This window comes from Myxocyprinus asiaticus, chromosome 28, assembly GCF_019703515.2.
Source record: "Myxocyprinus asiaticus isolate MX2 ecotype Aquarium Trade chromosome 28, UBuf_Myxa_2, whole genome shotgun sequence".
NCBI lineage: Eukaryota > Metazoa > Chordata > Actinopteri > Cypriniformes > Catostomidae > Myxocyprinus > Myxocyprinus asiaticus.
This window is the reverse complement of record NC_059371.1, coordinates 40974699-40997980: the sequence shown is the minus strand read 5'-3', so window position 1 is coordinate 40997980 and position 23282 is coordinate 40974699. Positions and strand designations below refer to the sequence as shown.

The following is a 23282-nucleotide window of genomic DNA, read 5'->3' as shown; positions in this document are numbered from 1 at the left end:
ACCACCGATAGCTGCCACCAAACAGCCCCATCTACTGTTCGTGCTGCACTCTACATCAGTGGTGTCAAACACACTGCTGGTGGAAGTGCCATCATACCCACGCACAGTCTCGTGAATACGTGCGTTTACACGCTTTTAATCTGAAACTGGATCGGTAAGTGATGTCCCAGTTAATTTCCTCCCTCATGGCAATAATGAAAGAGACATACACAAGCAAAATATTAGAGGTAAAAGTTAATTTCTCCATTGTTTCAGAGTCACTGCTTGGTTAATTAGATATGATGCATATAAATTAAATAATTAATTTATATGCATAAATTAAAATAATTTGTGCAGTTTATTTTTATTCCAGACTTAGTTCGTAAACACATTCTGTTTCAGATGGTTTATTACAATTAAAGTCAGGGTTCCCAACCTTTCTGACCTATGCATTTCCATGTATTTTCCTCATTCTAAACTGACTCAAAAGAACGATTCAGTGATAAATAAGACATCGTTATGGATTGGCAAGTTGTGGGCTACTCTACGCAAGCAATTTAAAGCTACTGAAATATTTAGAGAAAAACTATATTTATTATCGACTTATAATATTTGAATATTCCCTGATGTTTTTCATGACAGTGGGAACCCTGTAAAGAGCAATGAGTGTGTGCTCCCTTTTGTTTTATCCCAATATACTTTATTTAAAAAACAAAAAAAACAAAAAAAAAAACAAGTTTAACAAAATATAATCTGCGCATAATGAGACATTTAGTCCAAACAGGCTACCTAATGCTAATCTATGCTGATCAATGATTAAGACCATGAGACCCTTCATAAGCCAAATATCTAGTGCTTTTTATTAGTTCTAATTGGTTTTATTTGGTTAGGTTGCATTACGTTTCTACAAATTAGTAGGAAAGAGCAGGGATAATATTGACACTTGATTTTTTTTTTGCTCATGTATTCAGAAAATGTGAAGCCCATAAAAATGCCTAAATCTTTTGACTTGTCCGCAGCAATTTTTTGTGTCAACTAAACATTTAACCTATTTGAGTCAAAAACAATTAGGCTAGAAGTACACAAAGGCCAATGTTACATTTATTCCACTAGGCTGTATAACTATAATGATGATATGAAATTAATATTACAGTAAAACAAAAATGTATACGTTACATGTACATACTATTGTTAGCCAATACAAATTAAACACTAGACACATCTTTATATTATGAAGGATAGGCTTTAATTGTGACATCAGGCATAATGTAAATACAGCAGGAAAGACAAGTTGATATACAGTAGAAATAATCCAGGTTGAACAAAGAATTGTATTATTTATCTTATTGTATTTAAAATGAAGGGGAGGGATTCGCAGGTAAAGGACACCATACTGGCACCTTATAAGAGCTGCCAGTACTGTGTAATTTTCGCATCATCTCCAATACGGTGTACCAGCTCACTTTAAGCACTGATGAAGAACAAATTTAAACTCGTCCACATAACACATTCTGGGCTCATACATAAAACTGAAACGTTTCGCCACATGTGCAGCACATGACAGCACATCAGCTTATCCCACAGAGATGTTATTTCTCATGAAATTCAGAGACCCTCCCCTTGAATTCAATCACAAGTGGTCACAGGAGAGCAGTCATGATTTCAAGCTTGATTAAACTTCCTAGTGCTCTGTGCATTCTGCACCTCCCTATCTACAAGTCTATGTGCCCTCCAGAAGCTTAAGATCAGCGGGTGAGCAGCGCCTCATGGTACCATCTCAGCATCTCACAAAATCAAAATCATTTAAACTAACCGGACCTTCACATCATCCATCCCTCGCTGGTGGAACGACCTTCTAAACCCCACCCGAGCAGCTGATTCTCTAGCCACCTTGAAGAAACATCTAAAGATGCATCTCTTTTGCGAGCACTTGAGCCAATCCAACTAATGCGAAAACTGTCTTCTTTCTTTTCAGCTAAAAAAACCCCTAAAAACCTCATTACTGTTCAACACTTTCTCTCTCCTTCCTCTCTACTTGTGCTTCTCTAAGCAATTTTCAGGATGAATCACATCTATTGTACTCCTTATTTGTAAGTCGCTTTGGATAAAAGCATCTGCTAAATGAATAAATGTAAATGTGCATGCTTCAAGCACTAGGAAGTATAATCAAGCTTGAAATCATGATCATGCCTAGAGACGGCCGATGTCAAGGTTTATAGTGAAGAAGGAGTTACATTTTTATCTGTTACCACCCAAAACCGACTGGATTGCTTCATAAGACATTGTTTAAAACACTGGAGTCTCATGGATTACTTTTATGATGACTTTGTGCTTTATGAAGCTTCAAAGTTTTGGTCTCCATTCACTTGTATTGTATAGACCTTCAGAGCTGAAATATTCTTCTAAAAATCTTAATTTGTGTTCAGCAGAAGAAAGAAAGTCCTATACATCTGGGATGGTATGAGGGAGAGTAAATGATAAGATAATTTTCATTTTTTTGGGTGACCTATTCCATTAAGAAACAATGATTTAAGTTAATGGAAACAATAGGAGTATGAGCACGATTGGATAGATCACTGAGTTAACGTTCACTTCAACTGCCGCATTTGACTGCAATGTGTAAATCAAATTATATCTGAATTTCAAACTATTTACCTGATATTGTTGGACCTTAAGATGATTCTTGCTCTCTGTGTCTGCTGGAGCAATTCTTTTTTACATGTCTCTGTAAATGGCTTGAATATATGAAACTCCTCCCACAAGAAGAACAGTGGTAAGGTTTCTCTCCAGTATGAATTCTCTCGTGTGTTTTCAGATTTTCTAACTGAGTGAAACTCTTTCCACAGTGTGAGCACCTGTAAGGTTTTTCTCCAGTATGGATTCTCTCATGTTTTTTCAGGTGTTCTGACCAAGTGAAACTCTTCTCACAGTGTGAGCACTTGTAAGGTTTTTCTCCAGTATGAATTCTTTGGTGTTGTTTCAAGTTGTTAGCTGTAGTAAAGGTCTTCCCACATTCAAAGCACTTATGAGTCCCCAAACCGGTGTGTATTTTCTGGTGCCCTTTCAAATAAGGCAGGCATGCAAAACTCTTTCCACAAGAAGAACACTTGTAAGGCTTCTCATTTGTGTGCACTTTCAGATGTCGTTTTAGGCACGATTTCCCAACAAATGTTTTATCACACTTATCACATTCAAATGGTCTTTCTCCAGAGTGACAGCGGAGATGATATGAGAGACCAGCAGCACATGTGAAACTCTTTCCACACTGATGGCATGTGTAAGGCTTCTCTCCAGTATGAACTCTTATGTGTACATTAAGTTCACTTTTATATGTGAAACATTTTCCACACTGAGAGCAGGTGAAAGTATTTTTGGCTGCTCTTCTTTGAGGCTTTTTTAGTGAGAAATTAGTTTCAGTCTTTGAGCCACTCAAAAATGTTTCTCCAGTTGTGAAATCATGATGTTTCTCCTCCACTTCATTCAGCTCTTGACTTTCCTCTTTCACTTTCATCAGCTCTGCAATGAACACAGTAAACTGAAAAAAATCAATTCAACAGGAACAAAATGTAAAAAGAAATCAAGCTGAACCCTAATATAATGGCAGAAAAATGAATATACTGTATATTAATGATATGACCTTTCACTGTTCTAAATTATTTGTACAATTTACCAGTATTTACACTGAGTTTAAATTACTTTGTATAACAAGCATTACAACGGTACTGTCTCTTTATGAAAACCAGCAGCAAGTGTCTGATATGTTTTGAGAGAAGAGTTGCAAAGATTCTTCATCACATCCATGCTATGTGTGATTAGAATTAATATTTCTTTTTACTTTTTGATCAACAACTGCCTGTAAAGAACAGAAATAAAATTAAAACAGACCAGCATGGATCTTAACTTTAATAGACACACATTACAGGAAATGGGCGTTCATGCGACAAAATGTAGTTGGATCTCAGCAATGAACATCTTCGCCACTACACAACTCAATCACTGGCAAGTGAAATCTGAACATTTACTATGCAGTGTATTTTTTTAGTCACCTAGCTAGGGATGTGACGATTCACTTGTTTTCTCGATGCATCGATTACTAATCCTGCCGCTTCAGACGCGTTCATCCTGAAATTTTATTTTTGAATCGAGAATTGTTAGTATTGGTCAATAATTGATTTAAACTGCTGAACGTAGACCGGCAGATAATGTTATTTTAATGTTGAAATATTTGAATATGTTTACTGATTCAGGGTCCCCATGGTCACAGAAAACCTGAAAATATATGGAATGCATGGAAATTTAAAATTGTAATTTTCCAGGCCTGGAAAAGTCATGCAAATTAATAAAATCTTAAAAAGTACAGACTTTTTATAGTGAAATGTGGAATATGGAATACTTTTCTAGTTATGCTTTAGTGCTGTCAAATTAAAATGTGAATATTTGTCGCACATTTGAATGCAAAAACTGTGCATTCAAATTCTGGATGTGTGCCGAGCACTAACGATGACTTCTCAATCAGATCAGACAGATCAATCCATTCTTACGCTAAAAAAGGCTAGACACAGCGCACCAAATACAGTTTTACAAAAAGCAGGTGTCTTACGATGCTTTTTAAAGTTCTTTTTAGCTAGACACAGCATCTAAAAAACAACGCTCCTCCTCGAGACTCTGAATAAATAAAAACAAAGTGAAACAAAGACATTTGTCTGGCATAGTGGACTAAAGCACTGAGCTGGTAAGTAGAAGGTTGTTGGTTCGATCCCCACAGCCACCACCATTGTGTCCTTGAGCAAGGCACTTAACTCCAGGGGTATTGTCCTGCAATAAGGGCACTGTAAGTCACTTTGGATAAAAGTATCTGCCAAATGCATAAATGTAAAATGTAGTGCTTGTTTGCATAGAAAAACAAATGGATGGTTGCAAAAGCGTTTGGTGTGTACAGCCCCTTACAGCAGGTGGTGATTTTTGGCCGTTGTGTCTTGCACTTTTATCAGCGTTTCTCAGATCAAGCAATGAGTTTTTTTTAGAAGTAAATTAGTTTAACTTGGAAATGTGTGTCTCGAGATCATCGCATTCTGTTCCAATCTGTTGTGTTCCATCTGTTTGATCAGCCTATGTCCTGGGCTCATAGTCTGAGCCGCTGCACCAACAAGTTCAGCTGAATACCACTACTATCTGGGAATATTGTTACCCAACAAAATCTTAATATATAAAAAAAAAAAATGTGGTATATCGATGTTATCAGCGCCGTAGATTGGATCTGGCGCCCCTGACTGTATATTGCTTTGGGTCCCTTTCCTATTAAAAAATACAGTTTAGAATTTGTTGTGGGGCCCCCCTGGACCTGTGGGCCCCTAGAATCATTACCACCTTCCACACCTCTAGCTACGGCCTTGGATGTTATTATGAAGCTTGAGTCTGGGGTAGTATACTGTACCACCAGTGCATGTGCAACACCATGTGAAGTGTCTATTGAAGCGTTTTCCCCCCTCGTTTTACTTTTGACTTTTTAGAATATGGACAGACTAAAAGCATTTATTTGTGTATTTTATGCACATTAGTTGGAAATCGAATGCTCTTTTTTAACAGCTAGGAATGTTTTTTGCAATCCTATAAAAAGGTGCTGTACGGTTTATGTATACAATGCACCGCGCCCTCTTGTGGACTAAGAAAACAACGTCAATTTAAAAAAAAGCTGATTTTAAAATTCAAAATTTATTTAGAATCCTAATTTCATTTCTCTGCCAAACTGACAGCCCTATTATGCTCAGCTCTAATATATTGGCACATTGCACTATGTTGAATACCAAGTAACCAAAATGTACATATAAGTTAAGTTACTTTTAGTATAGTAAACAAAAAGTTGTTTGTCTTTCTTTTCTTGCTTAAAACACATTAGGGGAAATATTTAAAGAATACTATAAATGCTTTTAAATATTCAGAATCGAATAAAATTTTTCTTGAACTTTTGACATATAAGAGGTCATTGTACTATTAAAACTATACTGTAAGTTTCAAAATTGAAAACTTCCTCCTTAATAGAAAAAGTGCATTCATTAAAACCAGGCTGTTTAAACGGCCTGTTTAGAATTTGTGGAACTTGTGACATCAAATTTTTTCAATTATTACTTGTCCATCTCTATTGATCTTTTTATTACTAAATATCATGTATTTTGTTTTTTCAAGATTTAAGGACAATTTGTTTATATAAGACCATTGTTTTTTAAAAACCTTTTTAAATTATTGTTCCCCAATCTTTAATACCCTATCTAAATTCTCATCAGAATAAAATAAACTTGTGTCATCTGCAAACAAAATACCTTTAAGCAACTTCGATAACATCCCATGGTCATTCATATACTAAATAAATAGTTTTGGACCTAAAACTGATCCCTGCGGCACTCCACATTTTATATGCATTAACTGTGTTCCAGTATTATTTAAACTAACATATTGGAACCTAATCTGCAAATAACTTAACCAGGAATCAGCAATACCTCTAAAACTGTATTTATATAATTTCTTTAGTAATAATTCATGATTTATGGTATCAAATGCTTTCTTTAGATCATATAGTCCTTATTATCAATTGCAATAACTATTTCTTCTACTGATTCCATTAGTGCCATTTCAGTTGAATGCTTAATTCGAAATCCATTCTGTCCATCACTTAAGATTTTATATTATTCTAAAAAATGTATCTAGCTTCGCAACATATAATTTCTCAAGTATTTTAGAAAATTAGGGTAGCAATGACACAGGTCTGCAATTTGAAAAAATAAAATAAATAAATCATGGGTGTTGCCTGACTTATAAATAGGAATTACTTATTATAAATGGGAATAACTTATAACAAAATGGTTGGGTGGCATTCACTGGCCCGGGCTTTGTGGAAGATTCACAGGACGCAACCCTGCTTGCAAGGCTGCCAACTGATTCATGCATAGTAGCCTTGGGCTGCTCAAAGGTGGTTCAGAATACAGGACAGGGGCATCTGTGGGAATTAAATTTATGGACTAAATATTTTGTGTGGCCAAAAGTACACTCAAAAACAGGTCACCTTATAGTCATTGGTCATAAACTATTTACGAATACCAAAGAGTGGTCATACTCTTCGAGGTTCAAGAGTTTTCATTATTGTTCCAGCTTAGGAGAAATGGGTTCTTGACATATTCACTGCAAAAGGAATAGTATGTAATATAGTCAGTACATCATGTTGTTTCTACATTCCTGACTATTCTTCTAACCTGACAAATCTGATCAAACATATGAGGGACATGGTGCCAAACCCACCGCCTGCAACCGATTGGGCCAAAACCATTGAGAATTGGTTAACAAACATGTTTGGTTCAGTGTTCAGAGTACTGGCGCAGGTGTTGGCACCACTGTTCCTGATATGTGTTGCCATGTTAATCACTTATAAATTGACATGTTGTGCCATATCAAAGGCTCTTTCTACTAGTGGTAGTTCTACACCTTTGATTCCCTTGAATGAGAGATATTGGTGATAATATTCATAATCAAGAGGGGGAAAATCAAGTATATGCTATTTTCTTATTTACCATTTTTCTATGTAGATCTGTGCATAACTGTGCTTAGACTGTAGTTTTCCACTGTTGTATTTTCCTTTCTGTGTGCTGTCTGTGAAGATGGCCAGGGAGGGGTTGGTATGTGGGGTTTGCTTGCATGAGACACCACTTGATAACCAGAAGTAGAAACCTCCAAGGCCCTCAAAGACATTGATTAAATACACACACACTCACAGATGCAAGCCACACATGACGCACATGCACAGACATAAAAACTTCGAAACTCAGTTCTCTTCTCGCACTCTGGCATTCTGTCTGTGAAGCTCAATAAATACAAATACTGTTTTGTGATGTGTCTTCTTACTTCTACCTAACAATTCTTGGATACAACAATAGGAATAACATAATCCATCAAACACCAATGGTTAAATCAATGTCTTCTGAAGTGATACAGTTGATTTTGGGTGAGAACAGACCAAAATTGAATTCCTTTTTCACTATAAATCTCCTTGGAGAACACGATTACACTTCCTATAGCGCTCTATGCATGCGTCAAGTACTAGGAAGTGTAATCAAGCTTGAAATAATGATTGTGCCTAGAGGCTGCAATGGCAAGATGTACAGTGAAAAAGGAGTTATATTTTGGTCTGTTCTCAACCAAAACAAATTTGAGTGGTTCAGAAGACATTGACCAAATCACTGGAGTCATATGGATTACTTTTATGATGACTTTATCTCCTTTTTGAGGCTGATCACCATTCACTTGAATTTTTATGGACCTACAGAGCTGAAATATTCTCCAAAAAAAAAATCTTTGTGTTCTACTGAGGAAAGAAAGTCATACACATCTGGGATGGCATGAAGGTGAGTAAATGAGGAGGGAATTTTCCTTTTTTGGTAAACTATTCCTTCAAATATATTTATTTTAAGCTCAATTTAAGAACTTTAAGAACTTCAAGGACCTTGTGTGAACCCTGATATCACCATCGGGCGATAGATTTTCCCATTTGGTTGATTAGACTATGTTCACACTGGCATAAAAAAGTCGGATTTTTTGGCCTCCTCGACTCAAGTGTGTTTAGGTTTTTGTTGTTTGAACAGGGCAAAAACAAAAAAAATCCCATTTTTACATGCCTGATCCAAACCACATTAAAATCTGATTTTTTATAATACATTTCAGTCTGAACAGTCAGATCGATTATCATGTTTTCTTCATCATTCTTTGTTTTTGGCATGAAGATATTTACTGCGAAATGCCATAAATGATGTCTTCACAGGACACTTCAAAAGGGAAAACGATGATGGCCATGCTGTAGGATGATCATAAACTGAATTTTCAAAGTTCAAAATGTTTTATTACACCTTTGTACTAAAAAGGTGTAAAAAACTCACAGTGGAAGGTAAAAGACTTTGAGGGGAACAGGGCAGAGGGATGATCACTTCATACAGTAAGAGTGTGATCATTTTTTTGTCACAGGGCAATCAAAGCAAACTTTGGAAAAATAAAAAGTTATACCTTTTTTAAAGGGATAGTTCACCCAAAAATGAACATTCTTTCATCATTTACTCACCCTCATGCCATCCCAGATGTGTATGACTTTCTTTCTTCAGCAGAACACATTTGAAGAAAAATATCTTGGCTCAGTAGGTCTTTAAAATGCAAGTGGTTGGTGATCAGACCTTTTGAAGCTCCAAAAATCACAGAGAGTCAGCATAAATGTCATTCATATGACTCCACTGGTTAAACGAATGCCTTTCTAAAGTGAAACGATTGCTTTCAGTGCGCAAAAAGATTTAAATCATCGCTTACGGTTAGCAGCGATATATGAATGTGACATAATCGCGAGAACTGACGCACGTGTTACACACCAGGAAGAGCAGCGCTGTTTACAACCAAGTAGGCGGAATGCTGTACAGAAACTTCAGTGGTTTTTGTTTAGATCTATATTTATCTGTTTATTTCCAATGGTGCATTTGTGCGCTCATCCTGGATGTCTCAACTGAGAGAAAAACATGAGATTACGTTCTGTAAAATGCCAACGCGAATACTTCACACAAGAGACCGCATGAACTCTGCCCTCTCGTGAATGTGTATACCGCTGCTGTCCGGAAGCTAAGTTATAGTTAAGAACTACTTAAATATGGATCTTTTTCCGCACAAAAAGCAATTGTTTCGCTTTTTAAGACATTAATTTAACCGATGGAGTCATATGGATGACGTTTATGCTAACTGTCTGTGATTTTTGGAGCTTCAAAAGGTCTGATCACCGTCCACTTGCATTTTAAGGACCTACTGAGCAGAGATATTTCCTGTTTTTCTTAAAATTTGTCCTGGTGAAGAAAGTAAGTCATACACAACTGGGATATCATGAGGGTGAGTAAATGCTGAGAGAATTTTCATTTTTGGGTGAACTATCCCTACTGAGCAGTATTCCAAAAATGAGAATAAAACAGCGGGAACTTTTTAGTGTGACTATTGAGTGACAAAATAATCTGGTAGCAGATTCTGACATGACAGTCGATTATCATGAAAATGAAAAGATAAAAAACAAAACAAAGAAACATACCTGACGGAACAAAACCATCATCATCATCATCATCACTCTGTTGTTCCTCTGCTGTGTTTTCTTCTTTTATCTCCTCTTGCTTCACTTCAATCTTCACTGGTGTCTGCAGCATCTGCTGTTCATCATCATCTTCATCACTCTGTTGATCCTCTGTTGATGTCTCATCATCATCTTTATCACTCCGTTGTTCCTCTGCTGTGTTTTCTTCTTTTATCTCCACCAGCTTCACTTCAATCTTCACTGGTGTCTGCAGCATCTGCTGTTCATCATCATCTTCATCACTGTGCTCCTCTTCTTTTATCTCCTCCAGCTTCACTTCAATCTTCACTGGTGTCTGCAGCATCTGCTGTTCATCATCATCTTCATCACTCTGTTGTTCCTCTGCTATGTTTTCTTCTTTTATCTCCTCCTGCTTCACTTCAATCTTCACTGGTGTCTGCAGCATCTGCTGTTCTCCAGTGTTACAGACAGAAGTCAGAGACTCTGTGGAGGTTTGATCACCCTGATTACTGTCACACACACTCTCCTGAGCATCAGTAGAACAGAGTAAAGTGAGCTGTGAGTCCTGTGTGTCTCTGGATCTCTGTTCAGAGAGTTTGTCCAGCAGCCGCTGTGGTGTGGACTGATCTCTGCCGCTCCACACTGAATCCTGACATTCTGTGGAGGTCCCATCAGTCACACACACTGAAGATTGACAGGAAACCTTTTCCAGCTCCTGACAAACACAACACAATCACATCTGAAATCATTAATATCCAGCATGGACAGATCAGTTCCTACTGATTTACAGCAGATCACATCCACCTGCTCTCTCATGATGAACATCTGAACACAAAAACATCATTATAACGGACGGACACTTATCAAACTCAAAAAATGTATATAGCTGCAAGCAGCGATTAACATATGTAACAGATGAAGTATTAATTAGACAATCTGTTAGCACCTAAAACTATGATAAAGTTGCTTAATTTTGCACAAAGATATGGTATATTTTTTACATTCCTGACTGTCACAGTGCAACCAAAAAGGTGGGATTTTTTTTCATGTGTCCTTAGACTGACCTCCTACATAAGTGTTTTAAATTGGGTGTTGATATCTCATTCTGTTAAAGAGTTTTGACTTAAGAAAAAGTGGCCACGGGGGCCTGAGTAGCTCAGCGAGTATTGACGCTGACTACCACCCCTGGAGTCGCAAGTTAGAATCCAGGGCGTGCCGAGTGACTCCAGCCAGGTCTCCTAAGCAACCAAATTGGCCTGGTTGCTAGGGTGAGTAGAGTCACATGGGGTAACCTCCTCGTGGTCACTATAATGTGTGGTTCTCGCTCTCGGTGGGGCGTATGGTGAGTTGTGTGTGGATGCCGCGGAGAATAGCGTGAAGCCTCCACATGCGCTATGTCTCCACGGTAACGCGCTCAACAAGCCTCATGATAAGATGCGTGGATTGACGGTCTCAGACGCGGAGGCAACTGAGATTCGTCTTCTGCCACCCGGATTGAGGGGAGTCACCATGCCATCACGAGGACTTAAGAGTGCATTGGGAATTGGGCATTCCAAATTGGGGAGAAAAAAAAAAAAAGTGGCTATACCCACTCAGTATGCTTTGGTGTATTGTTGCAACGGTGCATGAGAAGTTCCAAAAAATTTTTGATAATTATTCATAGTGGAACTCCAGGGAATATTTCTGCACTGGTTTGGTTTCCATCGGGCAAACAGTCTAGGACTAGTTTGAAAAAGTTGTTTTTTTAAAATAATCTCAAATATTTAATGAACGGTTTGTTTCACACCAATGGTTCTTGAGGCAAAGTTGTTCAGAATGAGGAGATCTATAATATGGTATGAATAACGTGTTTCTTTGTGAAACACTGCGGTATATAAAACGATTTACACGCATGTAAAATGTGATAGCGGCAATTTTTTTTTACATTTTGCACAGACCTCTTGGTCCAAGAGACAAATAGGCCTACCAGGTTTCATTCCAATCGACCTTATTTAACCCTATACAAAAGCTGCTGAATGCCTATAGATCAATGGTGGCCATGTTTTTCAAGATATGCGACTCTCCACATTGACCTTGATGGCACCTTGGACAAAGACACTGCATGCAAAATTTTAAGTTGATCGGACCAAACGGTTCCATAGTTACAGCCATTTTAGATTTTAATTAATATAGCGCAACAAAGAGGTAGAGACACACAATTATTTATGTGTCCTTAGAATGACCCAATACATATGTCTACCAAATTTGATGACAATATCTCTTTCCATTCAAGAGTTATAACCGTTTTCGTAAAAGTGGTTGTGCGCAACGTATGTTTGGCGTACCGTTGCGATGATGAATCAACCATTCAAACTTTGTATAGTGGGACTCTGCTGAATCTTTCTGCACTGGTTCTGATTGGGCGAACAGCCTAGGACTAGTTCGTTTTGAATTTTTTCTAACAATCTAAAATAGCGGGAAAACGAAAAGGGCGGAGCAAAATATTTGCCAGGGGGTAAAACTCATCGGCATGATGCAAGGAATCACTGGAAAAAATCATTTTGTTTCGAGTCCTTACGGTTCAACAGTTTTGGCTAAAAATATGTTTTTTTATTTATTTTCACTATAGCGCCACCTATGGGCCGATTCCATGTGCATGGCTAGCCATCCGGAGTACTACCATCCCTGAAAGTTTCAAGTCTCTAGGCCTTACGGTTTGGTCTGTACGATCAGTTTTACAGGAGAGAAAAAAGGAAATAAATAATAATAATAATAATCCTTACAAATACAATAGGGTTTCAGCCCTACAGGCTTGAACCCCTAATTATATGATTAAACACAAGAGCAGCTCTGTTAAAAAAAAAAAAAAAAACTTGTTTCTGAGATGGTATAAATATAAATGTGTTCTTTGTGTTTGGTTTCATTTTCCTGAAAGCAGGAATATTATCATCTATTATAACAGGCTATACAATATATTATCGCCTTCACTGAACTCATTTCCAATCAGCCAATCAGAAATTAAACATGATATACTCAGATTTCTGAAACTGAATATTTTAGCGTCCTTCACAAAACAATGCGACATTCTGAGACAAAAATCTTGTTTTAAGGTCATTAAAATGCCAAAACAGAAAAACAACATGTACATAGATCTTGATGCACATATAAATACATAAAATGATGTAAAAGACAGTTTTGACATTTCTAACTATGATAACAAAAAAGCAGCAGTGAGCACAAAGTGCATGACATCGTCTTTATAACCAGATATGTGATAGTACAGTTGTGCTCAAAAGTTTGCATACTCTTGGAGAATTGGTAATATATGTACCATTTTTAAATAAAACATGAATGAGCAGGCAAAACACATTTCTTTTATTTCTTATGGGATTCATATTCAACTGTAGGTTATAACAGAATGACACAATCATAAAACAAAACATGGCAACAAAGAAAAAAATGAAATGACCCGTTCAAAAGTCTGCATACCCTTAGTTCTTAATACTGTGTATTGCCCCCTTTAGCATCAATGACAGTGTGCAATCTTTTGTAATAATTGTCTATGAGGCCCCAAATTCTTGCAGGTGGTATAGCTGCCCATTCGTCTTTGCAAAATGCCTCCAGGTCATGAAAAGTCTTTGGTCGTCTTGCATGAACCGCACGTTTGAGATCTCCCCAGAGTGGCTCGATGATATTAAGGTCAGGAGACTGTGATGGCCACTCCAGAACCTTCACCTTTCTCTGCTGTAACCACTGGAGGATCACTGTCATGCTGGAAAGTCCAAGAGTGTCCCATGCGCAGCTTTCGTGCAGAAGAGTGCAAATTGTCTGCCAGTATTTTCTGATAACATGCTGCATTCATCTTGCCATCAATTTTCACAAGATTCCCCATGCCTTTAGAGCTCACACACCCCCAAAACATCAGTGAGCCACCACCATGCTTCACAGTGGGGATGGTATTCTTTTCACTATAGGCCTTGTTGACCCCTCTCCAAACATAGCGCTTATGGCTGTGACCATAAAGCTCTATTTTGGTCTCGTCACTACAAATTACAGTGTGCCAGAAGCTGTGAGGCGTGTCAAGGTGTTGTCGGGCATATTGTAACCGGGCTTTTTTGTGGCATTGGCTCAGTAAAGGCTTCTTTCTGGCAACTCGACCATGCAGCTCATTTTTGTTCAAGTATTGTCATATTGTGCTCCTTGAAACAACCACACTGTCTTTTTCCAGAGCAGCCTGTATTTCTCCTGAGGTTACCTGTGGGTTTTTCTTTGTATCCCGAACAATTCTTCTGGCAGTTGTAGCTGAAATCTTTCTTGGTCTACCTGACCTTGGCTTGGTATCAAGAGATCCCCGAATGTTCCACTTCTTAATAAGTGATTGAACAGTACTGACTGGCATTTTCAAGGCTTTGGATATCTTTTTATATCCTTTTCCATCTTTATAAAGTTCCATTACCTTGTTACGCAGGTCTTTTGACAGTTCTTTTCTGCTCCCTATGGCTCAGTATCTAGCCTGCTCAGTGCATCCACGTGAGAGCTAACAAACTCATTGACTATTTATACACGGACACTAATTGCAATTTAAAAAGCCACAGGTGTGGGAAATTAACCTTTAATTGCCATTTAAACCTGTGTGTGTCACCTTGTGTGTCTGTAACAAGGCCAAACATTCAGGGGTATGTAAACTTTTGATCAGGGCCATTTGGGTGATTTCTGTTATCATTATGATTTAAAAAGGAGCCAAACAACTACGTGATAATAAATGGCTTCATATGATCACTATCCTTAAATAAAAGACAGTTTTTTTGCATGATCAGTCATATTTTCAAAATCAATGCCAAAATGTCACAATTTCTGCCAGGGTATGCAAACTTTTGAGCACAACTGTATTTCAGCAAAACTACACTGACAACATCTTCAAATTATCAAGCAATGCAAAAAGACAAGTATCTTTCTTCCTAAGGATGCCATACACAATAACCAGATGGATGTTTGATTTAATTTTTTTTATTCAAGTAAAATCATGACATTGTACTCACTGTTTTGGGAGAGACTGAAGAAATAGTCAGAACAGTTGGTGGTGGTGGCCTTATGAATCCATGCACCAAAGGTGTGGATGTTGAATTGTTTTCGTAACTTTGAAAACATAAAAATAGTTTCATTTTACACCATAACTGCTGCAAGCGTTGAGATAATTCGTAAAGGTACACAAACTACATGAGCTAAATACTTCATTACATTAACAAAATATATCAAAAACAAATCAAACCATATAATTACCTGTCCAAAAGAAAAACAGCAACCATGGCGTCATTTTTCAGACCCTTTGAGTCCCGCAGTTGCCTCCAGCGTGGAAAAGCAACGCCAATGTTTATTCTGCTTTTAGCACGCTCTTGATCCAGACGTTTTTTCGTTTTAGAAGTTTCTAACATGGTCTTTCTTTTCTTGTTTCCTTTTACTGGTGGTCCAGGAGGAACATAATGTAGCTGCGGTTCTAGGCTGACCCTATTCTGGTTTTCCAAAAAGAGGACACCTTGGGGGGGATAACACAATGTTACTATGAATGCAAACTTTAATACAGTGAAAAAGGCACTCTATTAGCATAACATAAATATATATAAAAAATAAACATTTCCAACATTCGTTTGAAAGTCCATGTACTAAAATAAAATATTTGATGCCATGAGTGTACCTTCATTTACTATTACTATTATTTTGAATGGCCATGGAAAATGAAGCAATGTGATAATTTGACCTGGTCGCAAAAAGTAGTCCGTTAATTTACCTGATGAACTTTCACCTTTTGCTGACCCTTTATGTTTCGCAGAGCTAATGTGTGCTTCTAAATCACTTGCACCTTTATTAGCAACTGACACATAAGTGCCAGCTTTACATGTCATACATTCTGCTTCCCACGGATCTCGACCTGGACGAAAGCATGGGAATTTTTTGTGCAAATCTTCTGTAAATTTGCACTTTCGTTTGGGCATTGTTTCCACTGTTATTTGCTGCTACTGTTAAGCATCTGTTTGATGCTGAACACAACAGCGCCTCACGCGGTCGCGGAGAGATTGACAAGCAGGAATTTGGCCAATAGTTGCTGCAAGCCTCTTATAATCGACCAATTGGTGTGCAAGAAGGCGGGACTTACAAAGAGGGGTTAAAGCAATGCAAATATGCGCGCACACACAATGAAGTATTAGACCGGATGCACATCATAATGCAACTAAAGCCGAATCCCGGACATTTTCTCGAATGTAGAAATCCCGGCCGGACGCTTTTTTAAGGTCCGAAAAAGAGGACATGTCCGGGGAAAAGAGGACGTATGGTCACCCTATGCGGCTCGCCTTCTGTTAACACGCTCTTCTGCTTCTTCTTCTTCTTCTTTTTCTTCATTGGCGACTCGCATTCTAAAATAGAGCATTACCGCCATCTACTGTGAGTTACGGAACAGAATTCTCGCGCTCGCTCTGCACAGCGTCAAGGAACCCGCGCTGATGACGTATGATTGCGCGAACAAGTTGCGCGGCGGTATGCAAATATAGATTGACAGACAGGAAGGACATCCTATCATTACATTCGGACCGAATGCAATGATTGGTCGATCATTTTTTAGTCCTGTCCCTTCCACAGAAGATATATAATATATATATATATATATTACGTTTAGACCAGTTAAATTATTGATTGCTATCAGGATGTGAAGAGACTTTCAACCAGTATAAAAAATGTTTCTGGCTCATATGGGAGCATTTTTTTTTTTTTTACCTTTACAAAGGTAATTTTTTTCTAGCCTTATGACTCCATCCTTTTCAGTCAAATACTTTAATTTAAACAAATCAATTTTAAAATGGCATGTTTCAATATCTATAAAATTGCATGATCTCTACATTACATAATGTGCATTGTTACTGAAACAATTTCTTTTCTCATTCACATATTTCCAAATATTTTGGCTATTAAATTAACAGCCTACAAAACATAATTGATAAATAAATGTAAGTAAATGTCACTTTGGATCGCATCATTTATATGTATAAATGATTTTCCTCTGAAAGGACTAAATATTAAATGAAACAAATGACAATAAAATGCAAAGTAATCTCTTCAGTAATCAAAATACTTTTTGAATGTAACAGTATTCTAATTACCAATTATTTAAACTGTAACTGTAGTGGAATACAGTTACTTATATTTTGTATTTTAAATACATAATCCCATTACATGTATTCTGTTACTCCCCAACCCTGATTGTTTTAATTAACATCAAGGCTAATTAACACATCCAGATATTATTTTTGTTAAAATAGTTTTTAACTACATTGTAGCATTTGATAAATTTAGCACGTGAGCACGGTACCAAACTGACGCAAAGCATGAGAAACGGAGTGCCCGTCTATGCGTGTTTATGTCGCGAGCATCCGCCACTGACTCAGCAACATCTGCACAACAGAGAGCACGAAACAAATAATGTTCAGCGAAAATTCAAAAGAAGAAAACAATGGATATATTAATTTGGAACTATATCAGATTGCACGGGGGGGGGGGGGGGGGGGTTAGCCCAGAGCCTCCAATAATGTCCAACCCTTGATGGAACTAGAGATGGAGATGAGAGATGTAGCAGGTGTTTAAGTGTCTCTCTTCATCATGCAGCTGGTACATTACACAAAGTATTTTTGCTATTTCTGCCTTTCTTGCAAATGTGCTGCATTATGAATAATGAGGCAAAGCCAAGATATGAAAGTGGTGCTGAAAACAAACTTCAAAATGTACACAAGAAATACATCAAGTGACCAATCGTGAGTCGCGACGTCACTACTTGCATTCCACCAGCACAGTTGAGCACGGTTGTCTAACCGTCTAACTGTTCTCGTTAGGCCGAGAACAGTTTCTAATCATGCCGTGCCAAATCGTGCCCTGGTGGGAAAGCTACTGTAACCATTCCTCACCGTGCTCAGAACCGTTCAGCCCGATGGTAGAAAAGAGACTGAACGATTTCACCATGACGCCATCTGACCAGGCTTAAATGCGGGACAAATCGCGTCCCGTATTGAACGGGACGGATGGCAACCCTACAAGTAAATATAATTTGTTGAATAAATCGATGAATGAATGTCTGTCAGCGAGTCTCCGGAATGTCCATTTATTTTTAAATTGCGAAAGCGCGCAGATTTCTGTCGAGTAATAAAGCACGTGTGGAACATACTAGATGCAGCGAGTAAGAGAAGATATTTTATAGATAAGTATTATATGATTCTTGTATGCAGGGCCAATTCTAGGCATAGGCAAACTAGGCGGTCACCTAGGGCGCCACCTGCTGGGGGGGGGGGGCGCAAAAAGGTCGCCACCGCCGCAACGCACCCCAAACCCCCCCACCACGCCCCAACGGGGGCAGCAATAGGGATCTCGCCTAGGGCGCCAGAATGGTCTGAAACAACCCTGCTTGTATGCTTGTATGATTTCAAACCCCATACACTGTGATCTTTTTTTCTACATTAAATTAAATGCTTTACTGCACTAATGTCATTGTTGTCTTTCATCCTCAACGCAACATCGAAAAATAATCAAATATGAGACATAATATAAAAAGAGGAACAAAAAAATAAAACCTACATATAATCATTAGAGAACATTCTTTACAAGTTCTTTTTAGGTTATCATAAAAAAACTCCCTGCAACATTCTGGGAATGTTATTTTATTGTTATAAATATAGAACCGAAAGAAAAGTCCAGGTTTATTAGTGGTGCTTGCTTGAAGCTAAATGCTACTATTACTGTTGTGCTGACCTACGTTTAAGGATTTTCCATAATCCCTAAAAAAAATTCTTATTTCGTACAAAATTTCAGCACCTATCTAGTTTACATGGAACATTCAACAGAAGCTGACCCAACCCAGATAGCACATGTGCATCTCCGAGATGTCTGTTTTAGATCTTTTCATCTGGAAAGCATCCAACATCTGCTAAACATCTTAAAACATATTTACAAACATTCTAAATCATAAATGTCTCAAAGACATCTGCTGAATGTCTTGACATCTGAGACATTATTTTTGACATACAGTACATCTGAAAGACGTATTGCAGATTAGCATTGTAAAAATAGATGTCTTCCAGATGCAAACACACATCAAATATGGGCGATGTATGTGTGCTATCAGGGAAAGTCCTCCACAACTCAGAAAAACCCTTTTCAACTGACAGAAAAAAAATGCAAGGAAACAAAAACCAAAATCAGAAAGACAGACAATATTAATAACATCATACAGATAAAAAAAAATAAGAAAGGGATGACCATAGACTTAACAATAACCTCAGCCAAAAGTCAAAAGTTTGAGAATTAAAATGGGCCTTCCTAGAACGCAAGTAATTGAAGAATACCCAGACATGGCCTTTTATGTGACAAAATGGCAAAATGCCAATTAGCAAGTTTTCATGCTACACCAAATAAGAAAAAGACGTAAAACTCTTTGGGCCCCCATCATGCTCCACCTCTGTTAGTAGATCTTCATCTTATAATGCACATGAATTATCATGTGTGGCCTACTGATAAGCATTACATTAAATCAATGGAAAATGTTGACAACTGTAGGAGATCCTACAATTGAAAGTGGGTCTATAAATATGTTACCCAATGTTAAACTGGGTACATCAAATGGTAATAAAAATAACATAAGAACATACAGAATAACACATAGTAAAATAAAATTAGTATGCAGAGTACAAGGAAAATACCAGTAAAATTAACCTTAAAATAAACAAATATATAGTAAACCAATAGCCTATTATTATAATGTTAATAGAATATTAATATTATTACCAATTAGGGGTGGGCGACATGACCAAATTCTTATATCAGGATGCAAGTTATTTAATATCACAATAACGATATAGTTAAATGTTTCTAAAAACAAAAAAATCAATAAAAATTGGTTTGTATATTAAAAAACCATATTGTAATGCCTATTTTTTTATCAATCTAGTCTAAAACTACTTCCTCTTATATAATTTCCTCTTTATTTGGAACATGTCATAGTCAAAAGTAAAATAAAAATTAAAAACTCAATTTGGTTTTAAATCAACTTTACCATAATGCTAAATTTCTCATCATACCACATTTCAGTCTGATGTTATTAACTAGTTGACATCTTCTCAAAGCAGTGCATCAAAGGACATAATACAGAAGTAAAAAAATATCGCACTTCATTAGGCTCTTAATGATTTAAGTCATCTCTGTAGAGAATAGTATGAATATCTGAAGGCAAACATGGACGGTTTGTTTCCTAAATTAATAACAATTTGAACAATTTTATTAAGGTTGATACACAGTTTAAAAAACCCAAATGGCACATAATTGTTTGCGCATGACACATTGTTTTATCTTTTTTCCTCGTCAGTGGTCGTTAGAATGTCGGGCTTCCTAGCCATTTGAGTTGTTTGTCTTCCACCATAGCACTTGAGGATAAAAAAAAAATAAAAAAAAACCTCAGTAGAATTGAAATGGATCACGTAAGTTTTATGGTTTGTGTGCGATATTGAGAGAAACTGGGTTGAGTAGTACAAGTGATCCTGCTCTGCACTCTCCTGTCTTTGGAGCACAAACGGGAAGCCTGCTGAATTTGCGTGCTCGGTCAACCCAATTCCACACAAAGGAGGACACACCTTTTTTTTCTTCACAAACTCCTTATCATCTTGTACACAGATCTGAGGAACCCACAGCCGCTCCGCCTTCCTCGATTTCTCCGACAGAATGTGTACAGTGTACAGTATGTGTAATGTGAATAGAATGCTGTGCACATTTATTGCCATGCCTTGGAAATTTTGCGTAACCCAGAGACAATAATCCAAAATACATACCGGTTGTCAAATTTCTTCCAGTTTATCATGTCCATTATATCACCCACCCCAATACCTATTATGAAGTTCAGTGCAAACGTAAAACATAACGGTCAACCTATTAAATGTTAATGTGTGGAGCTTTTACAAGTATGGTAAAACGTTATAGTTTTATGAATTTAAAAATTCACGCATTGATTTAGTTTACTTTCCATCAGGCAAATGATCAGTCCTAAACCGATGCAGCTCCTATCCCTTTTATGAGTGAAGATGAAATAACGTTCGTTTGAAATCATTAAAACTTCAAGTTGTGTCACTGAAATATTACATGCATTTCTTCTTAGCGTCTGTTTCCATGGTGGCTTGTGGATTCTGCGCTCTGCTGAGAATGCCTTTTTGAGTTCACTGTGAACACGCATAGACTCAGAGTTTCAAACTCAGGGTTGAGTGAACTAACCCAAAACTGGTTTCCTAGAACCAATAACCATGAGTAAGCAATGCTTGATTTAATCAACCGAGAGTTCATGGTTAATGTCACGGTAAGTTAACCTTGCTTTCTGAATTACCCACCAGGTGTATGTGATGGAAATATACTGTATAACAGCCAGGGACACATTCATTGATCAGTACATCAGAAGACTTTGATGCACTCTCTGCCTGTCAATCATTTTGCGTATTGTAGTAGTTGAAGCGGATTCATTCAGCGGATTCACCAGCATATTCAAATTCATAACAGTTGTTGAGGGTGCTCTCCTGCTACTGTTGTGTTTGACAAGCATGAGAAGATGCAATGCTGATCTTCTGCTCATTGACGGCACAAAGGTATCTTTGGTGGGTGTGGTTTTGGAAAGAGGGTGTGTGTCTTATTCAACAGCTCAGTTTCATGGAAATGCTGCCCAAGGCAACTGCCTAGTTTGCCTATACCTAGAAACTGCTCTGCTGTTGGGAGAAATTCCATTTTTGGGTTTATTGGAATTTCAAACTATTTACTTGATATTGTTGGACCTCACGATGAATCTTGCTCACTGTGACTGCTGGGGCTATTATTTTTGACATGTTGTTGTAGTGTACCCGATTGGTTGAAACGTTTCCCACGTGAAGAGCAGTGTTATGGTTTTTCTCCAGTATGGATTCTCTCATGTATTTTCAGATTATGTGACTGAGTGTAACTCTTTTCACAGTGTGAGCACTTGTATGGTTTCTCTCCGGTGTGGGTTCTCTTGTGTTTTGACAGGATTGATGAGCAAGTGAAACTTTTTTCACAGTGTGAGCACTTGTAAGGTTTCTCTCCAGTATGAATTCTCTCATGTGTTTTCAGGGTTTCTGAGTGAGTGAAAATTTTTTCACAGTGTGAGCACTTGTATGGTTTCTCTCCAGTATGAATTATCTCATGTGATTTCAGGTGTTGTGACTGAGTAAAAGACTTTTCACAGTATGAGCACTGGTATGGTTTCTCTCCAGTATGAATTCTCGTGTGTATTTTAAGGGTTTCTGACGAAGCGAAACTCTTTTCACAGTGTGAGCACTTGAATGGTTTTTCTCCAGTATGATTTCTTTGATGCTGTTTCAGGTTTCTGGCTGTAATAAAGGTCTTCCCACATTCAAAGCACATATGAACCCCAGAAAAGGTATGTATTTTCTGGTGCTCTTTTAAACTGTACAGTTGTGCAAAACTCTTTCCACAAAAAGAACACTTGTAAGGCTTCTCATTTGTGTGTGTTTTCAGATGTTGGTTTACGTCCGAATCAACAAATCTTTTACCACAGTTAGCATATTCAAATGGTTTTACTCCAGAGTGACAGCGGAAATGCTTTTTGAGAGTAGTTGCACATTTGAAACCTTTTCCACACAGATGGCACGTGTAAGGCCATTCTCCTGTGTGATTTATTGTGTGCATTGTAAGGTTTCCTTTAAGTGTGAAACTTTTTCCACACTGATGACACATGTAAGGCTTCTCTCCAGTATGAACTCTCATGTGTATATTAAGCTGGCTTTTATTTGTGAAACTATTTCCACACTGTGAGCAGGTAAAAGATTTCTTGGCTGGTCTTTGAAGATTTGTTGGTGAGGGATTCTTTTCAGTCTTTGAGTCACTCAAAGATTTTCCTCCATTTGTGAAATCATGATGTTTCTGACACTGAAGCTTCTTCTCCACTTCATTCAGTTCCTGACTTTCCTCTTGCACTTCCATCAGATCTACGATGAACACAGTAAATTAACCAAAATCAATTCAAGATGGACAAATGTATTTATTTGTGATTTTTGCTGTTCAAGGTCCATATATTCATACTAGATGTCAAACAGCTGTCAAATAAAATGTTTTCATTGAATTACATGACATATCCAGGGGCATCACTAGGTCATCACTCCCAATTATGAATCTTTTCCCAAATGTT

At 37.5% G+C, this 23282-nt stretch overlaps 1 protein-coding gene across 1 annotated transcript in view; it reads right to left on the bottom strand.

The window, feature by feature from the left end:
• Window positions 1-1202: 1202 nt before the first annotated feature.
• LOC127418571 (zinc finger protein 773-like) overlaps window positions 1203-23282 on the bottom strand; it is a 32035-nt gene continuing 9955 nt past the window's right edge. The window contains exons 3-6 of the mRNA XM_051659184.1: window positions 15332-15584; window positions 15091-15187; window positions 10073-10787; window positions 1203-3495 (exon numbers count right to left, since the gene is read on the bottom strand). Coding sequence (XP_051515144.1) covers window positions 2651-3495; window positions 10073-10787; window positions 15091-15187; window positions 15332-15584 — 1910 coding nt within the window. The 3' untranslated portion in view covers window positions 1203-2650. The remainder of the gene's footprint in view (window positions 3496-10072; window positions 10788-15090; window positions 15188-15331; window positions 15585-23282) is intronic.